General features: G+C 41.4%; 1 protein-coding gene across 1 annotated transcript in view; it reads right to left on the reverse strand.

Annotated features, from left to right (window-relative positions):
* Positions 1 to 20,021, reverse strand: part of IL1RAPL2 (interleukin 1 receptor accessory protein like 2) — a 693,469-nt gene that overhangs the window by 94,322 nt on the left and 579,126 nt on the right. Inside the window, exon 7 of the mRNA XM_036304134.1 lies at positions 257 to 386. Coding sequence (XP_036160027.1) covers positions 257 to 386 — 130 coding nt within the window. The remainder of the gene's footprint in view (positions 1 to 256; positions 387 to 20,021) is intronic.

The raw sequence follows: 20,021 nt of genomic DNA on the forward strand, positions 1-20,021 counted from the left end.
AGATGAATTTGCTTAGGCAGCTTTGAGGGGGTCATTACATCCCATGTCATATTCTGAGAAAACCTACGTATATTGGAGGTTGAAACATTTTCATTTCTTAAGGCAGCCAACCTCACTCTCTCCATCAGATCAGCCTTTAGAAAATGAAATGATTTGAAATTTCAATTAAAATCCCTGGCAGAAACTCTTTTAGGATGTTCCATTTCTCTACTGCAAAGACAGCAAAGAAAAAAAAATAGCAATTCAAGTTCTGTACCTTATTTCACCTTCTCTAATGTGACCTGCCAGTTCTTCAATAAACTTCTCCCCTTTCATCCAGTAGATCATTGGTCCAGACTCTCCACTAAATCCAAAGAATGCTTTGCAAGGGATATTCAGCGGCTTACCTGAGAATGACAGAGAAAAAGAAATGAGAAGCTGGTTGCTGGTTATTGCTGGGAGACAGAAAAAAACTTTTAACATCCAAAGGAAAATTCAGAGGTGACCCATTTTCAACTCTTCTTTCAATCATCTTATCACTGTACATGAGGAAAAATTTAAATGTTACAAGAACTCAGAAATTTTAAAATTCAAGATATTCCCTTCACTTTCAGTCTGTACTAGTATGTATTTTTGTTCTGAGGTAGATCTCTTATACAGTATACCCCAGGCACTGCAGGTAAAGGGAAGCAATGGAATTGCAAACATCAAGAATTATTTTGTTTGGTATTTGTGAGCCCTCCATTCATCAACTGCTGCTGGTTTTGTACCATAAAATTTATCTTTTATGTATCCCCATAAATAAGTTTAGTTGATGCATTTTCTTTGTTTAAAGCTTATTCTGTCTTAGCCCATTATTTCAGATCAATTAAACCTGAAATAGAGTAAAAACTAAGTGAGATATCAGCTGTTTTGCGGGACACACACACTATATATATATATATATATATATATATGGGTCATGTTTTCTTATACATTCTACTACCCTCAGTCTTTTTATTGGAACATTTAATATGTTTACATTTAAGGTTATTGTTGATAGGTACTTATTTATTGCCATTTTATTCTTTATACCTATGTTCATCTCTCTATATATTCTTTTAAAGTAGGCCCTTTAACATCTCTTGCAATACTGGTTTGGTGGTAATGAACTCCATTAGCCTTTTTTCAGCTGGGAAACTCTTTATTTTGCCTTCAATTTTAAGCGATAACCTTTGCGGATAGAGTAGTCTTAGTTTTAGATCCTTTCTTTTCATGACTATGAATATTTTATGCCATTTCCTTTTGGCCAGAAGTGTTTCTGTTGAGAAACCAGCTGACAGCCTTACGGGAACTCACTTGTAGTTAACTGTTCTTACTACTCTTAAGATTCTCTCTTTGTCTTTAACCTTTGCCATTTCAATTATGATGTGTCTTGGTGTCAGTCTCTTTGGATTCATCTTGATTGGGATTCTCTGTGCTTCCTGAGCTTATGTCACTTTTTTTTCTTCACTGGGTTAGGGAAGTTTTTAGCCATTATTTCTTCAAATAGGTTCTCTATCCCTTGCTCACTTATTATTATGGTACCCCTATGATGTGAGTTTTATTATACTTGATATCCTAGAGACATTTTCAATTTTCCTCATTTTTTAAAATGCTCTTTTCTTTTTGATGCTCTGCTTGGGTGCTTACTATTATCTTGTCCTCTAAATCACTGACTCAGTAATCTGCTTTTTCTAACCTGCTGTTGATTCCTTTTAGTATATTCTTTGTTTTATATACTGTATTCTGCATTTTTGACTGGTTCGTTTTTATGGTTTTGGTGTAATTTTTAATGCTTCCTTTCTCTTCGTTTAAGTTCACACTGAGATCACCCATTTTTTTTTTCCTAAGGTCCTTGAGCATCTTTATAACCATTGTGGGATCCTCCCCCCCTTGATGTAGCCACACTATCCAACCTTCTCGCCTTGTTCCTGGACAAAAGTTTCCCTGGGAGACAGGCTCCAAAATTCCCAGCTCTGCTTCACACTGTAGTGCCCCTATGCCACTGAAGTCAGTAGGTGGGGGTAGGGGCAATGGCTGTGTGATCCAGGTCAGGGAGACCAGCCTTTTTTATCAAATATACACAGTTTAGTCACTGTCTGAGTCTCTGACAAGTCCCCATGAAAAGAGGCACCCAAAGTCATTGCTGAGTTCAACTAGTAGACCACTCCACAGTACACAATTATGGCAGAGTGGCCTTGCTACTAGTCAAAAACCAGGTAGTGCACTCCACAGGCCGGTGTTGTAACAATAGGATTGTTCATCCCTGGGAAGGTTGCATCTTGGTCTCCCAGTCAGACTGAATCTCCACTGATTTTTACCACCAAATCCTATGCAGGCTCCTCTTCCCATTTCTGTTGCTCTGGGTTGGGAATCCTTGTGTGGAGTTGAGGCCCCATGTTCCTGGGGGAAGTTGGTTTTGCAGCCACGATATCCCTCTGGCTTCTCAGCTTCTGCTGCCACACTTGGATGAACGGGCTAGCCCTTTCAGTGTTGCTGCCCTTCTTCCAAGTCTCTATGTGGCTTCTTTTCAAAATCCTTGGTTATAACATTTCATGTCAGCTAGCCTTCAGTTGGGTATTCAGGTTGCTTGCTGTATAATTTAGCTCTAAATCCAGTCTTGGGCTGGTAGTATGTGAGTATAGCTTCCAACTACTCTGTAGCCATCCTGGAATACCTTCAGCCATTATTTCTTCATATAAGTTTTTGTGCTTTTATCTGTCTATTCTCCTTGTGGGATCTCTATTACATAATATTAATATGTTTTATGTTGTGTCATAAGTCCTGTAAATTATTTTAACTTTTTTCATTCTTTTTTTTCTTTTTCTGTTCTTATTTGTTGTGTTCCACAGCTCTGTCTTAGAGTTTACTTATACTTTCTTCTGGTTCATCTAGTCTGCTGTTGAACACTTATAGTATACTTTTCAGTCCAGTTATTATACTCTTTTTTTTAAATCCTCACCTGAGGACATGTTCACTGATTTTTAGAGAGAGGGAGATGGAGGGAGAGAGAAAGAGAGAGAGATGAGAGAAACATAATTCAGTTGCACACTAACCAGGAATCAAAGCCACAACCTGAGTATGTGCGCTGATCAGGAACTGAATCTATGACCTTTCAATGTATGAACTGATACTCCAACCAAGTGAGCCACACTGGCTAAGGTTCAATTATTGTCTTCTTCACCTCTATAACTTATATTTGGTACTTTCTTATATTTTCTATCTCTTTTTTATATTCTCACTGTGATTATCCTCCTCCAAAGTTTGGTGAGCCTCTGTATGAGGATTACTTTGAACTCTTTATCAGTTAAATTTCCTATATCTGTTTAAGATTTTTTTCTGAGGTTTGTACTTTGTTTAGAACATAGTTTTTACTTCTTTATTTGACTCTTTTTGTTGATTTCAATATATTAGATGAAATAGCTACCTCTCCCAGTTTTGAAGAAGTGGATTTATGTAGGAGATGAACCATATCTTTTAATCTTGCCCTAGCTTTAGGTTGTCTCGCAAACATTTGTGATTATCTAAGCAACCTAATCTATTTTAATAGCTGACAGTAGTTGACAATGTACCAAGACCTATCAGTGTCCCAAAGGGAAATATCTCATTCAGCACCTAGATCCATGTTAACTGAATGCCAGAACCTCTGATTGCAGCTTTTAAAGTATGAAAATATATAAAGGTCTGTGGGATTGCAAGCGTATGCTCTGCCTGTCACCAGAACCCAATGATGTGGAGGTGTCTTCGGGAGACAGTTGCCAAAACAGGAGCTCCAGATATGTATATAAGCTCTTCCTGAAAAATACCAATAAACTGTGGAGAAGCAGAGGGATAATGCAATCATGGTTTTCAGAAGGCTATGTTACCTGAGAGTACATTTGTGAGCCTCTAGAAATGTGCCAAACCAGAAGCCTGCCCCTAAGGGCAAGGCTCCAGGACAAACAAGTAGGACTCTTTCACAGAAAGACTGAAGTTGTGTTTCAGTTTGCTGTCTGTGCAGTGCCCTAGGGGCTGTAGTCTGCCAATAACTACCACTCTAGCTATTTTTCCAAGGGCCCCAGGAATGATAGCCTCATTGGCCTCCAGAACCATGTGATTAAGGGGCATATCTTGGGTAACAGCTGCAAAAATCAGGGCGCCAGACATAAAAAGCAGATGCATGTAAAAGCTTCTGTATGGGAGATACTAGCTCTCTGTGGCATGGCAAAGGGATAGTGCATAAATACTTCCCACCAGTTTTTTTCCCCCCAGAGAGTATTCCAGCAGGCTCTTGCTCCTCCAGCTGACACTTTCAGATTAGAAAATTAATCTGTTTCACATAAACTCTGGAATCTTTTCAAATGGCTGCTTCTGTGATGGTAAAGTTAGTCATTACAGGAACCTTTTAAGAACCATTTGTCAGTTTGCTACAGTTTTTTTGGGTCTCATGAACATGAGCCCTGTTTGTTTTTAAAGCCAGAGTTTTTTTGGGTTTGTCTCCCTGATGTTTAACAAATATATAAACTTATAAAAAGCTATTGAATAGTGCTATTACATTGGTGAATTATATAATGTGGAATTTACAGCTCAATAATCTGTTTAAAGTAAAAAAAAAAAATCCTTATCTTCAGGAAATTAAAATCTGGGATGGGAGAGAGGAAGAGGTGAAGAATAATACACAAAATAAATTACAGTAGACCCTTGAGTAACATGTATTTGAACTGTATGGGTCAAACATGAATTTCATCCAATAAATACATGGATTTTATCCAATAAATACTTTAAATGTGTTTCTCCTTATGAAATGATTTTTCTAATAACATTTTCTTTTCTCTAGCTTACTTCACTGTAAGAATACAGTATATAATATAAATATAACATATAAAATATGTTTTTATCAACTATTATACTATCAACTAGAGGCCCGGTGCACAAAAATTTGTGCACTCGCTCGGAGGGGGGTTCCCTCAGCCCAGTCTGTGACCTTTAGCAGTCTGGGAACCCTCAGGGGATGTCCACTTGCCAGCGGGGACCAGGCCTAAGCTGCAGTCTGACATCCATAGCGCTGCTGAGGAGGTGGGAGAGGCTCCCGCCATCACTGCTGTGCTGGCAGCCATCAGCCTGGCTTGTGGCTGAGCAGAGCTCCCCCTGTGGGAGCGCACTGACCACCAGGGGGCAGCTCCTGCTTTGAGCATCTTCCCCCTGGTGGTCAGTGTGTATCATAGTGACCAGTCATTCCCAGTCGTTCTGTTGTTAGGGCCAATTTTCATATTACCCTTTTATTATATAGGATAGAGGCCTGGAGCACGGGTGGGGGCTGTCTGGTTTGCCCTGAAGGGTGTCCCGGATCAGGGTGGGGGTCCCGCTGGGTTGCCTGGCCTGCCTGGGTGAGGGGTTGAGGGCTCTTTTCAGGTTGGCCACACCCCTTTCAGGGAGGGGGGTCCTGCTGGGGTGCTTGGCCAATCTGGGTGAGTGGCTAATGGCTGTTTTCAGGCTGGCCACAGCCCCTTCAGGGTGGGGGGGGCACTACTGGGGTGTCTGGCCAGCCTGGGTGAGGGGCTGATGGCTGTTTGCAGTCTGGCCACAGCCTCTTCAGGGTGGGGGTCCCCGCTTGGGTGCCTGGCCAGCCTGGGTAAGGGGCTGATGGCTGTTTGCAGGCTGGCCCCGGCCCCCAGCCACCCAAACTCCCAGTGGAGGCTGACTGGAAGCAGGTATCTGGGATTTATTTACCTTCTATAATTGAGACTTTTTTACCTTCAGCAGAGGCCACAGCAGGCCAGGGCAGGAGGGAAGCTTGGCTTCCTCCATCGGTGGGGCAACCAAGCCTCCTGCTTGCTCCAGCTCCGTGGCTGCTGGCCGCCATCTTGGTTGGGTTAATTTGCATATAGTCACTCTGATTGGCTGGTGGGTGGCTTGGGACATAGCAAAGGTACGGCCAATTTGCATATTTCTCTTTTATTAGATTATATTATTATTATGGTCAACACTAGGGTATTAAGTAATTAAGTTTTAGGAGAATCAAAAGTTATATGTGGATTTTTGACTGTGTGAGGAATGTACACCTCTAAGCATTGGTCAAGGGTCAACCATAGTATGATGTTGTTTTCAGATTTTAATATATGTCATATTTGCCATTACTCTAATCACTGAATGGTGTATGCATAAGTCTTCAGTAATCTAAAGAGATTATGTTTTGCATTTCAAATCCATGTAATTGCTCTTAGACAACTTTAAAAGAACCAGAGATTTATATATACAGATATACAGATATAAAGATATATAGACATATAGGTATATAATGTGAGAGAATTTTAGGTAGTGTGGTAAGATAAAATATTTTAAAGTTGTCCACACATGTTAATCTCCCCTTATACTTGGACTTTCTAAGAATTTCTTAAGCACAATTTTACTTTTAATTTATTTATCTCCACCCCACTCTTCTATCCCTTGATGTCCTATGGATTATATATAAGGCCAATGATAATTATCAATATCCTATTTTGCCAAATAATTTTTCTTCATCCTCTGTTTTACTCTTTTACAATTTTCAACAAACTTCTTTCAATGTACCTTTTATATTTTCCTAGTGTCTCTATTTCTCTGGATGCTTTTCTTCCATTTTTGTCAGTGGAAGCACACTTATGGTGATTAAGTTTCTTATAAAGTTTTGTAATTTTATTACTGTGTGTATATTTATTGTGGGTATTGCTTCCAGTGGGAGTCCAGGGTGCCAAGCACTATGAAGACATACCCTCTGAGTGGTTCCAAGTTTGCCTCTGTTAGGGCCTTATGAGTTTTACTGGTTTGGAACTAGTTTTTCTGTAAATTTCTTAGCTTGGTGGTTTGTGCCACATGTGGTTTGGTTGAATTTAGATCCATCCCCATGCTCCATACAGGTTTAGAGTTCCGATTTCTCTTGAACATCTATTTCCATTTATGACCATTGTCCTGGATGGAATGTAAATTTTCTGGCTGCTTTCATGAAAGAATGAGCAGAATGTTCTAGTTCCCATTTCATAGACTTTCGGGCTACATAGACCAATCAGGCTTCTAAATTTTGGGGGGTTTATCTCAGATCTAACACTATACTTTACAGACCTGTAGCTGTATGTACATCTATAGTGGGTATTATTTTTAGTATGAGTCCAGTGTGCCAAGCACTGTGTAGACAATCCCTCTCCCTCTGAGCGGTTCCAAGTTTGCCCCTGACAAGGCCTTACAAGTAGCTTCAGCTTTAAAGAGATTTATTCCTTCAGAAGAGAATCCATAATTAGGGCATATAACTTTCATTTATTTGTACACTAGAGGCCCAGTGCACAAAATTTCTGCACTGCGGTGGGGGTCCCTCAGCCTAACCTTCCCCCTCTCACAGTCCAGGAGCCCTCAGGGGATGTCCTACTGATGGAGTAGGCCTCAGCCATCAGTAGGCCTCCCTCTGCAAGAGGCAACCTGGCTGATCAGGGGAATGTGCCGCCCCATTACCCTGCTGCTGCTGCCACTGCAAGCTGCCACAGCTGCCAAAGTATTTTCATCAACATGGACTCCAATCCCTTCACCACGAAAAAATTACAACTTTATATAGGCATTTTCAAGATGTCTCTTTCATAAGATATGACATTTCTTTCTTTTGTTTTATCCTCACCTGAGGATATTTTTCCATTGATTTTTAGAGAGCGTGGAAGAGAGAGGTGAAGACAGAGAAAAACATCAATGTGAGAGGGACATTGCAATTGGCTGCCTCCTGCATGAGCCCTGACCTGGGCCCCAGACAGGGAGAAGCCTGCAATCTAGGTACATGCCCTTGGTCAGAATCAAACCCGGACCTTGTGGTCCACAGGCCAAGGCTCTATCCACTGTGCCAAAGTGGCTAGGGCAGGATATGATGTTTCTTAGTCCCTCCAGCAGTGGACCTTCATTTTTTCCTCCAGGAGTGAGGTGGAAAAACCCTAGATCACCTTCTTGGATTCTTTTTAAAAAATATATATATATATTATTCATTTTTTACAGAGAGGAAGGGAGAAGGATAGAGAGCTAGAAACATCAATGAGAGAGAAACATCGATCAGCTGCCTCCTGCACATCCCCCACTGGGGATGTGCCTGCAACCAAGGTACATGCCCTTGACTGGAATCGAACCTGGGACCCTTCAGTCCACAGGCCGTCGCTCTATCCACTGAGTCAAACCTGTCAGGGCACTTTCTTGGATTCTTATTAGGCAAGTTACCAAGAACACTGCAAGTACCATATGGGGAGCTTAGCCAATGAACAGTCAGAAAAAGTTTTTTCCTCTGCAGCTCACTCACAGAGGTGGGACTGCTGGTGAGGGCCTGCCCTTGGCCATAAGTGGGGCGTCTCTCTGCCCCTCCCTCTCCCTCTCCCTCTCCCTCTCCCTCTCCCTCTCCCTCTCCCTCTCCCTCTCCCTCTCCCTCTCCCTTTCCCTCTCCCTCTCCCTCTCCCTCTTCCTCTCCCTCTCCCTCTCCTTTTCTCTCTCCTCCTCCTCCCTCTCCCTCCAGTCCACTCTCTCTAAAAAGCAGTGAAAAAATATCCTCTGGTGAGTATTAAAAATCAAAACTAAACAAAACAGAGAATAACAGCCTCCTCCTTGGAGATGCTGAATGTGTAGGCCTGAAAGAGAGAATTCTTGGCTCTATGAAGATCACTACATGAATTTTATTAACAATACTAGAGGCCTGTTGCACAAAGAGATTCGTGCAATAGGCCTTCCTTTCCCTGGCTGCCGACACTGGTTTTCCTCAGGCACTCAGAACCCAGGCCTTCACTCCAGCCACAGCTGAGAAGCAAGCCTGGAGGCTTCTCCACTCTGAGCACAGAGGAGAAGGCAAACCTCTTCAGTCTTAAGTCATCTTCAGTCTTCAGCCATCTTTAGTCTTCAGTCGTCTTCAGTCTTCAGTCTTCGCTAGGGCCGGAGCCTTCAGTGTTTGCTCCGCACCCGCATATGCAAATTAACCGCCATCTTTGTTGGGTTAATTTGCATAATCATCCTGGGATTGGCTGGTGGGTGTAGTGGAATGACACCAATTTTCATGTTTCTCTTTTATTAGTGTACTCGAGGCCTGGTGCACAAAAATTTGTGCACTCGGGGGGGGGGGGGTTTCCTCAGCCCAGCCTGTGCCCTCTTGCAGTCTGGGACCCCTCAGGGGATGATGACCTGCTGGTTTAGGCCTGCTCCCTGGGGGACTGGGCCTAAGATGGAAGTCAGGCATCCCTCTGGCAGCCCAGCAGCCCTTGGGGGATGTCCACTTGACAGCAGGGAGCAGACCTAAGCTGCAGTCAGACATCCTTAGCACTGCTGAGGAGGCAGATGAGGCTCCCACCACCACCACTGTACTGGCAGACATCAGCCTGGCTTGTGGCTGAGCAGAGCTCCCCCATGTGGGAGCGCACTGACCACCAGAGGGCAGCTCCTGCATTGAGCGTCTGGTGGTCAGTGTGTGTCATAGTGACCAGTCATTCCAAGTCTTTCTGCTGTTAGGGTCAGTTTGCATATTACCCTTTTACTATATAGGATAGAGGCCTGGTGCACGGGTGGGGGCCAGCTGGTTTGCCTTGAAGGGTGTCCCGGATCAGGGTGGGGGTCCCACTTGGGTGCCTGACTAACCTGGGTGTGGGGCTGATAGCTGTTTGTAGCTGGTCACACCCCCTTCAGGGTGGGGGTCCCCACTGGGGTCCCTGGCCAGTCTGGGTGAGGGGCTGAGGGCCATTTTCAGGCTGGCTGGGACTGAAGCTCCAAACCTCTCCTTTTTTTCTTTCCTTTTTTTTCTGGGATTTATTTACCTTCTATAATTGAAACATTGTTGCCTTTACTGGCGCTCCCAGCTCTGAGGCCGCAGCTGGCTGAAAGCAGGTATCTGGGGGTTGTTTAGCTTCTATAATTGAAACATTCTTGCTTTCGGGCTCAGAGCCAGGCCACGGCAGGCGGGGAATCTTAACTTCCTCCATCACTGGAGCAAGCAAGCCTCCTGTTCACTTCAGCTGCGTGGCTGCTGGCCGCCATCTTTGTTGGCAGTTAATCTGCATATTGCCCTGATTCGCCAATGGGAAGCCTAGCGGAGGTATGGTTAATTACCCTTTTTGTCTTTTATTAGATAGGATATTTGGAAAATTAGCCTAAGCCACACCAATGATTCAAGTTTGTGCTTTTCTGTGTTCCAGGGAAGAATCAAATGACCTCTGTTTTATTGTGTCAAAACAAAATTTTGAAAAAAAAAAAACACAAAAAAACGAAATTTTGCATGTGTTAAATACATAATTCTTATTCAAATACATAGTAGCATATGTAAAAGTTCTCTTTAACTCAGTGAAGGGACTAGCAGGATGATAATGCTGTTCAAAGGATTTTGCCAAAGATGAAAGCCTGATGTAAAACTACTAAATTAGTTACAATCTCGCTAATGTCCTATAGGACAATAAAACCATCATTTTTTGAATTGGTTTGTCTTCTAGACAGAAATTTGTTACATCTTCAAAAGCTTAAACCAGCCGTGGGCAAACTATGGCCCACAGGCCGGATCCAGCCCGTTTGAAATTAATAAAACTAAAAAAAAAAAAAGACCGTACCCTTTTATGTAATGATGTTTACTTTGAATTTATATTAGTTCACACAAACACTCCATCCATGCTTTTGTTCCGGCCCTCCGGTCCAGTTTCAGAACCCATTGTGGCCCTCGAGTCAAAAAGTTTGCCCACCTCTGGCTTAAACATTATTTTCATCTTCTCACTTTGCTGATCATTATATGTAACTTTTCAGGGCTGTAAAATGTCAAAATATTTGGAACATATTTAATTGTAAATAATGTGTCAGAGTTATGTATTTCATAGAAAAGGAAGTGATCATTCTGTGGGCCTCTAATGCCCTAATTATACTCAAAGGACTTGCTGTTGTTTTTACTCCGAGCCTGTGCTCGGCCTTGGAGGCTGTGGGTGGGCCCGCCCTTTCCTCTCAGGGCCTGTCATTGGGGAGGCTGCGGGTGGGTTCACCCTCTTCTCACCTCTTCTCTCCCTCTTGGCCACGGAGGCTGCGGGCCGGCCCCCCATCCCTGTCATTGTCCGTTCTGGTGGGCCTGCCCAAGTTGCGGCATGGCAGCTCCGGCCGGCCCCTGTGTCCCTGTCCATGTTGGCTCCAGCCCCCCTGTCTCTGTCTCCATCTCCGCTCAGGGCCTCACCTGCACACACAACCTCCTCCTATCTGGTTATGACCCATTATGGCTTCCTGGCCTAATTTTCATATTCTCTCTCTCTCTCTCTCTCTCTCTCTCTCTCTCTCTCTCTCTATATATATATATATATATATATATATATATATATAGTGCTGAGAGTCCTAAGGCACATGTCCTAGTCTAGTAGGTCATTATCAGAACACAGGAAAACAGGAACATGTTCCTTCAGTTGTGAGACAAGTTTTAAGAAGTTTGTTCTAATAATTTACAGTAGTTTGTGAACCAGTTCAATAAAAATTGACAGCGGAGCTGAAATTATTATTATATTAATATAATTCTTACTCATATGCATTCCAGTATGCTATTTCTTGAGTAAAAGTTAAAAGGTACAGTCATAAGTTACATATAGGAAATGCCAATTGACACTTTTCATTGCTCAAGCAGAATTCCTCTATGTTATCTTATATGTTAAGTAACAATTTCAGCCAAAACTATTCTTTATAAAACACTAGGGTCCTTGATCTCTCTGATATTACAGTCTCAAACTGAATGAATCACTGAAACTTATAAATAGGCTCAGACAGAAATAAACTGATTTTCCTAATGTAAAATAATGATACAGCTCAATGCTGAAAAAATAATTCATATTTTCTAATATATAGTAGTGTCTAATCTACTATAGACAACGTTACCTTCCCCTTTTCTATAGGTCTGGAAAATAAAGCAGTCCTGACATTCCAGAGTGATTTTGTGCAGCTTCCATCACCACCTTTATTATAAAGCAGTGGTCGGCAAACTGTGGCTTGCGAGCCACATGCGGCTCTTTGGCCCCTTGAGTGTGGCTCTTCCACAAAATACTGACTTCTGCGCATGGGCCACAAAGTTTCAATCGCACTGTACATGCGTGCCCTCACATGGTATTTTACACTAGCAAGTCCAATTCATATTCAGCAAATGGAGATATCAGGAGAGTTGAAATAAATCTATACTCTATCTCTGTGTACTTGGTATGTATACAAGCATTGACATGACTGCAAAATAATTCATTTGGATTTAATTTATAGTTCAAAATTAAATGCACATCTTTCTCAGTAATTTTTAGGTGAAAGTAAAACCAGGCAATTTCTTTATATGTGTTAAAAGTAAATGACATTCTGCCCTGGCCAGCATGGCTCTGTGGTTAGAGTTTTGGTGCTTGCACCAAAAGGTTGTGGGTTTGATTCTCAGTCAAGGGCAAGTACCTGGGTTGCAGGTTTGGCTCCAGCTGGGGCACTTGCAGGAGGCAACCAATCGATGTGTCTCTCTCAAATTGATTTTTTTCTCTCTCTCTTCCACTCTCTCTCCCTCCCTCCCTCCCTTCCACTCTCTCTAAAAATCAATGGAAAAAATATCCTCTCATGAGGATTAAAAAATTATATGACATTCTTAAAACAAATTCCCTTATCGATCTATAAATCTAGGTTTGTAGAGTAGCCAACATGTCTAATGATTAACAGTTGAAAAATATTTAAATCTGTATAATGTGGCTTATGGCCCTGCTTTAAATCATATTTAAAGTTATTTCATTTGTTTAGAAGGTTATTTACTTAGTTTCAAACACTATGGAATTAAGTGTTAAGGTGTTAAGTAAGGTCTATTGTAGTAGACAGGCAAGAAAGTAGTAAAATTAGAATACAGAGTAATCATTACTTTCTTTAAATGAAATCACCTTTGTCATTTGAGAACATCTGATTGGAAACAAATATTTTTTTTCACTTTCTTTCTGCATGATCAAAAATATTTACCAACTCCTCACTAATAAAATCACAACTTCTGGGACTAGGAATGATTTACTAATTAAATCCTGTTGTACCAGTTCAGAGGAGAAATACATCAGTAGAACCATGGCAATTCTTACCGTGTATCTGAAGGCTGATCCAGGTATTACATAGTGACAGAAGAAAATGATGATGTATTTTCTGGGCATACTAGTGTGATTTAAATTGTAGCTGTGTGAAACTTTAAAAATTAAAAAAAATGTAGCTGGGGGTGGAGGATGTATGGGGAGAGAGTAACTGGGGAACTTATATACATATATGCATATCCCATGGGCACAGACAATTGTGTGGTAAAGGCCTGGGAGGGGAGAGTGTGAGGTGGAGGGGGTCAATTGGGAAAAAAAGGGGAACATCTGTAATACTTTCAATAATAAAGATAATTTTGTAAAAAAATATGACTGTGGTTTTAACATATGTGACATTCAATTTTATAAGTCATGTTGAGAGTCTGCAGGCTGTGACATCAAAAATAAAGTTTCAAATAATCCAACAAAGATCTTTTAATCCATCAGAAAATAGACATATTAATGTTTAATGCCCAATTGAGAAAATGAAACCCAAAACTATACACAGATTATTGATCTGATTCGTGTCACACTATTGATTTTCTGAAGTTCCCTGAGGGTTATTTTGGACTATTAATTTTCTTTGACTACAAATGCCCTGGGTCTTGCCATTCATTATACTCTATTCTGTTGCCTACTCGATTGGCATGTCTTTACCTTTCTCCTTTGCCCACTTAAAGTCTCACCCTTCCATGTCTAGTTCAAGTATTATCTATACCACAAAGTGATCTCTGAATCCCTATGTGCAGTGACTTCTCTCATTTCTCTGAACCCTATTTGGATATGTTCATAGGGAGTTAAAATTTATTTGTGCTCCATTTCATATCATTTTAAGAACAAAATAAGCTAAGTGCCTTATATGTTCTAAGTTAATCTTCACAGAAACCTATTGCGTAAAAGTACTATATTCTCACTTTATAAATGAGCAAACAGAAGCAGAGATAGTTTAAACATCCCTTTCAAAGCCACAAATATTATAAGTAGCAGAGATGTAAAACCATCTGTTTGACTCCATAGTCAAGGACCCTAATCACTCTTCCTCACTGCCTTTTCACAAATTTCTGTCTCATCTTCCCATCTAAATGTTATATATAGTCTTCAACAGTGGAAGCCATTTCTTATATTTCACTTTCATTTCCTTAGCTTAGAGACTAATACAGTGCAAGGCATAGAGTTGTGCCCAATAGTACTTGCTTAACTCTTAAAAGCTTAGCTCAAATTTCCTAATTTTTCTTATTTTATATTGTTTTTTCTCTTTTGGCATTAAATGTATAAGACATCACAAATCTCTTTTTGAATAAAGCAGGGTAGAAATAATAAATGTCCTCTGATGAAGATTTTCCTTTCCCTAACCATCTTAGAGAGGAAGGAGGAATGAAAAGGGAAGAGGAAGAGAAATGTTCTGTGTTACCTTTAGAAAAGTTCCATCAACTCAGGGACAACAAAAGAATGAGATGAAAGAACTTCAATGGTCATATGCTTGTGCAAACCATACAGAGAGCTGTGTTCAGGCAATACCAATTACAGAAGGTCATTTCACTTTTTACTTGAGTATTTGATTTTATCTCACATTGTTATACGCATAGAATCTTTCTCTTCCCATGTCCATAAATTACAGAAAAGGAAAGGGAGAAAGTTTAATGCATTCAGAAAAGGAGAGTGGAAAACTCACATTCCATTCATTTAATAAGTTCAAATAAATATTCTATTCTTTAAAGACAGGAGAATACATGAATACCCAAAATAAATAAATTTGAAGCTAAGTATTATAGTTAGAAATATCATGATACACAATAAGTCACCTCTTCTTCATGCTTTTGCTCAAAGACATGATGATGAAAAGGAACAGACCTATAGTTGCCTACAGAGAAAGTCAGAAGCCAAGTCCTGAGTCTTATGCCAGGAACAGCCTGATATCAAATTCTGAAAGTCAGTGAAGTGTTCCTTGGGAATCTTGGACATCCCCCAATGCTTTATCCCCATTCCATGTGATCCTCAGTTCTGTGTCCTCACTTTTCTTCTCTTGCAACAGTTAACCATTCACCCTGCTGGATTTAGATTTCCCACTTCATCATTCCTCTCCCTTTCTCTGTTGATATCCTGCACTTTCCTAGCCACTTGGGCTTGCTAGCTTAAATACCTCTTCTCCACTGTAACTTTCTACTAACTCTGCACCTTCCATGTTGAAACAAGTTATTAATTTTATAAAATAATCTCTGATCACCTAATATGGGATAAAGCTAAAGAAGGAGATTCTCCATACTCTTCCATGTAATGCACATTTTTGTTTGAAAGTTAATTCACATCTTTAGCAAAGTTTCTCAAAGTGCAGAGTACTATAAAAATTATGTAATATACCAGAGCTTTTTTAATATTTCTCTCTACTCATCTATTGACTCAAAGCCCTAAAAGCAGCTGCTCAATAATCTTTTCTTTCTTCTAAACTCTCTCCTAAATCCATAGGGAACTCTCTTGGGTCCTCAACCATCACCATTCTTTCTGTCCCCTGGATCTAGTCCTTATCTTTCATGCATTTTTCCTTTTCCTTTTCTTTATGAAGGCTCTATAAAGCTGTGAGTTTTTGTATGAAAATAAAGAAAGCTTATAAAATTCAATAGTGCATAAAATGAAAAAAAATCAAAATCTATCCTCCAAATACTATCAGCCACTTCAACATCCCAATTACACTGTTAATTGCTTTTTAAGTATCTTATAAGTAGAATTCTGGAAACAATGCTTTCCCTATATTTTGAACTTCCATAGTTTTTATGGTCTCTTCTACCAGTATGCGACTTCATTTCAACAAACATAGAACATATACCTACAATGAGCAAAGTATTTTCCTATATACTGAGGGGATAAAAGTTAAAATAATATGCAGATAGTCTGTCTTCAAATATTTCATAGTGTTACTAAGAACTCTTTATCAAATATCATTTCCATAAGTTTCCTGGGCCAGAATGATGCCTTATGCTATTCCATATTTTCCACAGCCAGTAGTGATTTAGTTGGAAAAAAATTATCAGACAATTGTTTCTGTCACACCCTCTTTGTCTGACTAGAGCCAACACAAATCTCTTAACATCCTTTTACTCTGGTCCATATCCTACACCCTCTTTTACTTACTCTCTGTAGCCAAGTCCTGATTGAAAACACCCTCTTTATCTTGAGATTCTCAAGTTCAGTGGATTCTCAAAGTTGGTTTTCCTTAACTATCTAACTTAGAAATTAAAGGAAATAATCTTTTTCCAATGCATTTGGGCAGGAAACTGGCCAAGGTGTATTATACTTTATGGACATGAACTGGTCCTCTGCCATACCAATATCTGCCACACATATTCTTTTGGAAGAGACAGTCTAACTTATCTGCAAGGAAGTATGTCAGTCCTGACTGAGGAAAGTTGTCCAATATTCTAGCTAGAAGTGGGGTAGGAAGACATCCTGTAAACAGAGGAAACAGGAATACATCTTTTGGAGGAAATATACTCAAGCTGGCAATGTCAAGTAGCCTCTGAAGCTAGGAGTACAGGTGGTAAAGTAAAAGACCCAATGCTTTTTGTTATCTCCATTCCTTGTTTTTATCATCAAAACCACACAACAAAGATTTTGGTTTTATGCACATGATTTTTTCAAAAGAATTAGACATTGAGCTACCTGAGGGTAAATAACTTGGGTTTCCCACCTATATTCTATAGTAGCTAGCACAGTGTTAGGCACATAAAAGGTTTAAATTGATTCTATGACAATGCCCTTGGTTTAAGGATGGATTTGGTTTCATACAGGAAAGGAAGCTATGCTCATTTTAATTAAATTCCCTATTTCATTTATGTATTTTCTCTTTAAAGAGATTGTGCTCTGGAACATAACTACATTTTCACTGTCATCACTTTTTTAGTATCTGATACAACTACAACTTCTGGGTCTTCCTTTAGTAGTCTATTCACAATTGCACTTTTATTTCCTTACTAGAGGCCCAGTGCACAAAAATTTGTGCACTTGGGGGGGCATCCCTCAGCCCGGCCTGTGCCCTCTCGCAGTCTGGGACCCCTCAGGGGATGTCCACCTGCTGGCTAAGGCCCGCTCCCCAGGGAATCGGGCCTAAGCTGGCAGTCAGACATCCCTCTGGCAGCCCAGGAGCCCTCGTGGGATGTCCACTTGCCAGCGGGGAGCAGGCCTAAGCTGCAGTCAGACATCCGTAGTGCTGCTGAGGAGGCAGGAGAGACTCCCGCCACCACCGCTGTAATGGTAGCCGTCAGCCTGGCTTGTGGCTAAGCAGAGCTCCCCCTGTAGGAGCACACTGACCACCAGGGGGCAGCTCCTGCATTGAGCGTCTTCCCCCTGGTGGCCAGTGTGTGTCATAGTGACCAGTCATTCCCAGTCGTTCTGCTGTTAGGGCCAATTTGCATATTACCCTTTTATTATATAGGATAGAGGCCTGGTGCACTGGTGTGGGCTGACTGATTTGCCCTGAAGGGTGTCCCGGATCAGGGTGGTGGTCCCGCTGGGTTGCCTGGCCAGCCTGGGTGAGGGGCTGAGGGCCGTTTTCAGGCTGGCCACACCCCCTTCAGGGTGGGGGTCCCCACTGGGGTGCCTGGCTAGTCTGGGTGAGAGGCTGATGGCTGCTTGCAGGCTGGTCAAGCCCCCCAGTGGGGACCCTCACCCCATGGGAGTGTGGCCAGCCTGGGTGAGGGGCTGATGGCTGTTTGTAGGCTGGTCAAGCCCCACAGTGGTGACCCTCACCCCATGGGATTGTGGCCAGACTGGGTGAGGGGCTGGGGACCATTTTCAGGATGGTCACACCCCCCTTCAGGGTGGGGGGGGCCCTACTGGGGAGCCTGGCCAGCTTGGGTGAGGGGCTGAGGGCTATTTTCTGGCTGGCCATGGACGCGGCTGGAAGCAGGTATCTGGGATTTATTTAACTTCTATAATTGAAATTTTGTAGCTTTGGTCTGGCTGGAAGCCTGGGTTGCCCCTGGCAACCCATGTTCCCAGCACCTCCTTGAGCAGAGGCCACGGGGCTGGAAGCAGGTATCTGGGATTTATTTATCTTCTATAATTGAAACTTTGTAGCCTTGAGTGGAGCTCAGGGCCAGCCAGGGCAGGCAGGAAGCTTGGCTTTCTCCATCGCCGGGGGCAACCTAAGCCTCCTGCTCACTCCAGCTCTGTGGCCGCCACCATCTTTGTGACAGACTGATGGAGTGAGGGTGTGATGGTTAATTTGCATATTAGTCTTTTATTAGATAGGATTCCTAATATTTACACTAAACTGTTCCTTTCTTATCTACAAATTCCTGGGCTCAGCTCACCCATGTTCTGTGAATAATTTCCTTCCTATGTTTACATTGTTACCTTGAATGTATGTATAGACGGGAGTTCAGAGCTAGGTCTAACTAGAATATCCTCTTGTATTTAGTAGCTTTTCTCTCTTCATGAGTCTTTCCTTAGAACATTCTTATTTTCTCTTTTTCTACTTTAAATTTCAGATTTTTTTTTTGTTTTTATCCCCACTCTTCCTATATATGTTACAAGGTATATATGGATCATGCCAGATGTTTTCAAGATTAAAATTACCTGAACATAATTACCCATGGTTATCTACAAAGATGGGATAGGGAAAACAGAGTTTATTGAAATCCATAAATAGTAGGACCATATTTTGTGTATTAGTTTGAAATTCTCTTCATAGGCCCTGCTACCAAAGACAGCTAAAGGAGCCAAATTGACTTGGCTGTTAATTCCATTCTTTGCCTGTTTACTAAATAAGGAAACAAAAACAGTGCAGTAACTTGGCAGGTAAAGTGAAGGAATATAAAATATTCAAATAGCATAACTCATTTCTAAATAGTTCTCAGCAGTCTGTATTTTTTCTCTTGGCCTATACATTCATATATATACAAATATAGGGTGTCTCAAAAAATGTATACACACTTTAACAGCTGATAGCTTAATTTTCAAGATGAAATTTATTTTAATACACACTGCCTTTATAATTATTTAAAGTGTGTGTATACATTTTTGGGACACTCTATATACACCTACTCACACACATATATTCACTGTAGATATTATATTTGGCTATGATCTATGTATATTAATATGTTTATCTATGACATGGCATATCCCCCCCAAATGATTTCCATCTGTCTCTGCCACATTCTCCTTATGGTGTACATGTGTGCACATGAGTGTGTATGTGCCTTAAAAATTATCTCAAGTAGGAACTATTTACCAAACTAATGTATCTGCTACTTACATAGTTCTGCTGATACCTTGAAGAGAGGATAAAAAGGAAAATAACAGAAAACAACTCACAGGAAAAGTGTTCTTATAAAATTTGCACTTAGTTATATTGTATATATTAAAACTTTAACATTAGAAACAGTGCTAATTTTTCCTTTTTTAATTGAATTTATTGGGGTGATATCCTAATATATAAAAATTCAGGGTCTGTAATGACCAAACTGACAACCGGTCCATCCCCCAGCCCTAAAGCTTCATTGATCATGGGATGGCTAACGGGGGAACTGGGGTCCCTCATGCTCCAATGAATCCATGGCAGCAGTGACTGGTGAGCAGGTGGAAGGCAGACCTCTTGGTTCCTCCCCTGGCTTGCAGGCTCCCATTGATTAGGGGATGGTTAACAGGGAACCAGAGTGAATGGCATGGGGACTGGCAAGCACCTGGAAGGCAAGCTTCTTGGTCTTTCCTCCTGGCCCTCAGCCTCCAATCAATCATTGGAGGAGGCAGGGCAGAACTGGGGTCTGACTCCCTTAGTAGTCTGCAGGGTCAATCTCCAGAGGACAGGACAGGCACCAATGGACCAGCACTGCTGGCACAATCCTAATAGAGCTGCCGGCCTCCTGGAACTTGGCCTCTGGCACTGCAGCCACTTCCCCTCCCTTGTACTGGCTCCCTTAGTAGGCCTGTAGGTTCAATCTGAAGAGGACAGGCCAGGCACCAATGGACCAGTGCTGCCGGATGATC

Source organism: Myotis myotis, unplaced genomic scaffold (genome assembly GCF_014108235.1).
Source record: "Myotis myotis isolate mMyoMyo1 unplaced genomic scaffold, mMyoMyo1.p scaffold_m19_p_4, whole genome shotgun sequence".
In the NCBI taxonomy this organism is placed as follows: Eukaryota; Metazoa; Chordata; class Mammalia; order Chiroptera; family Vespertilionidae; genus Myotis; species Myotis myotis.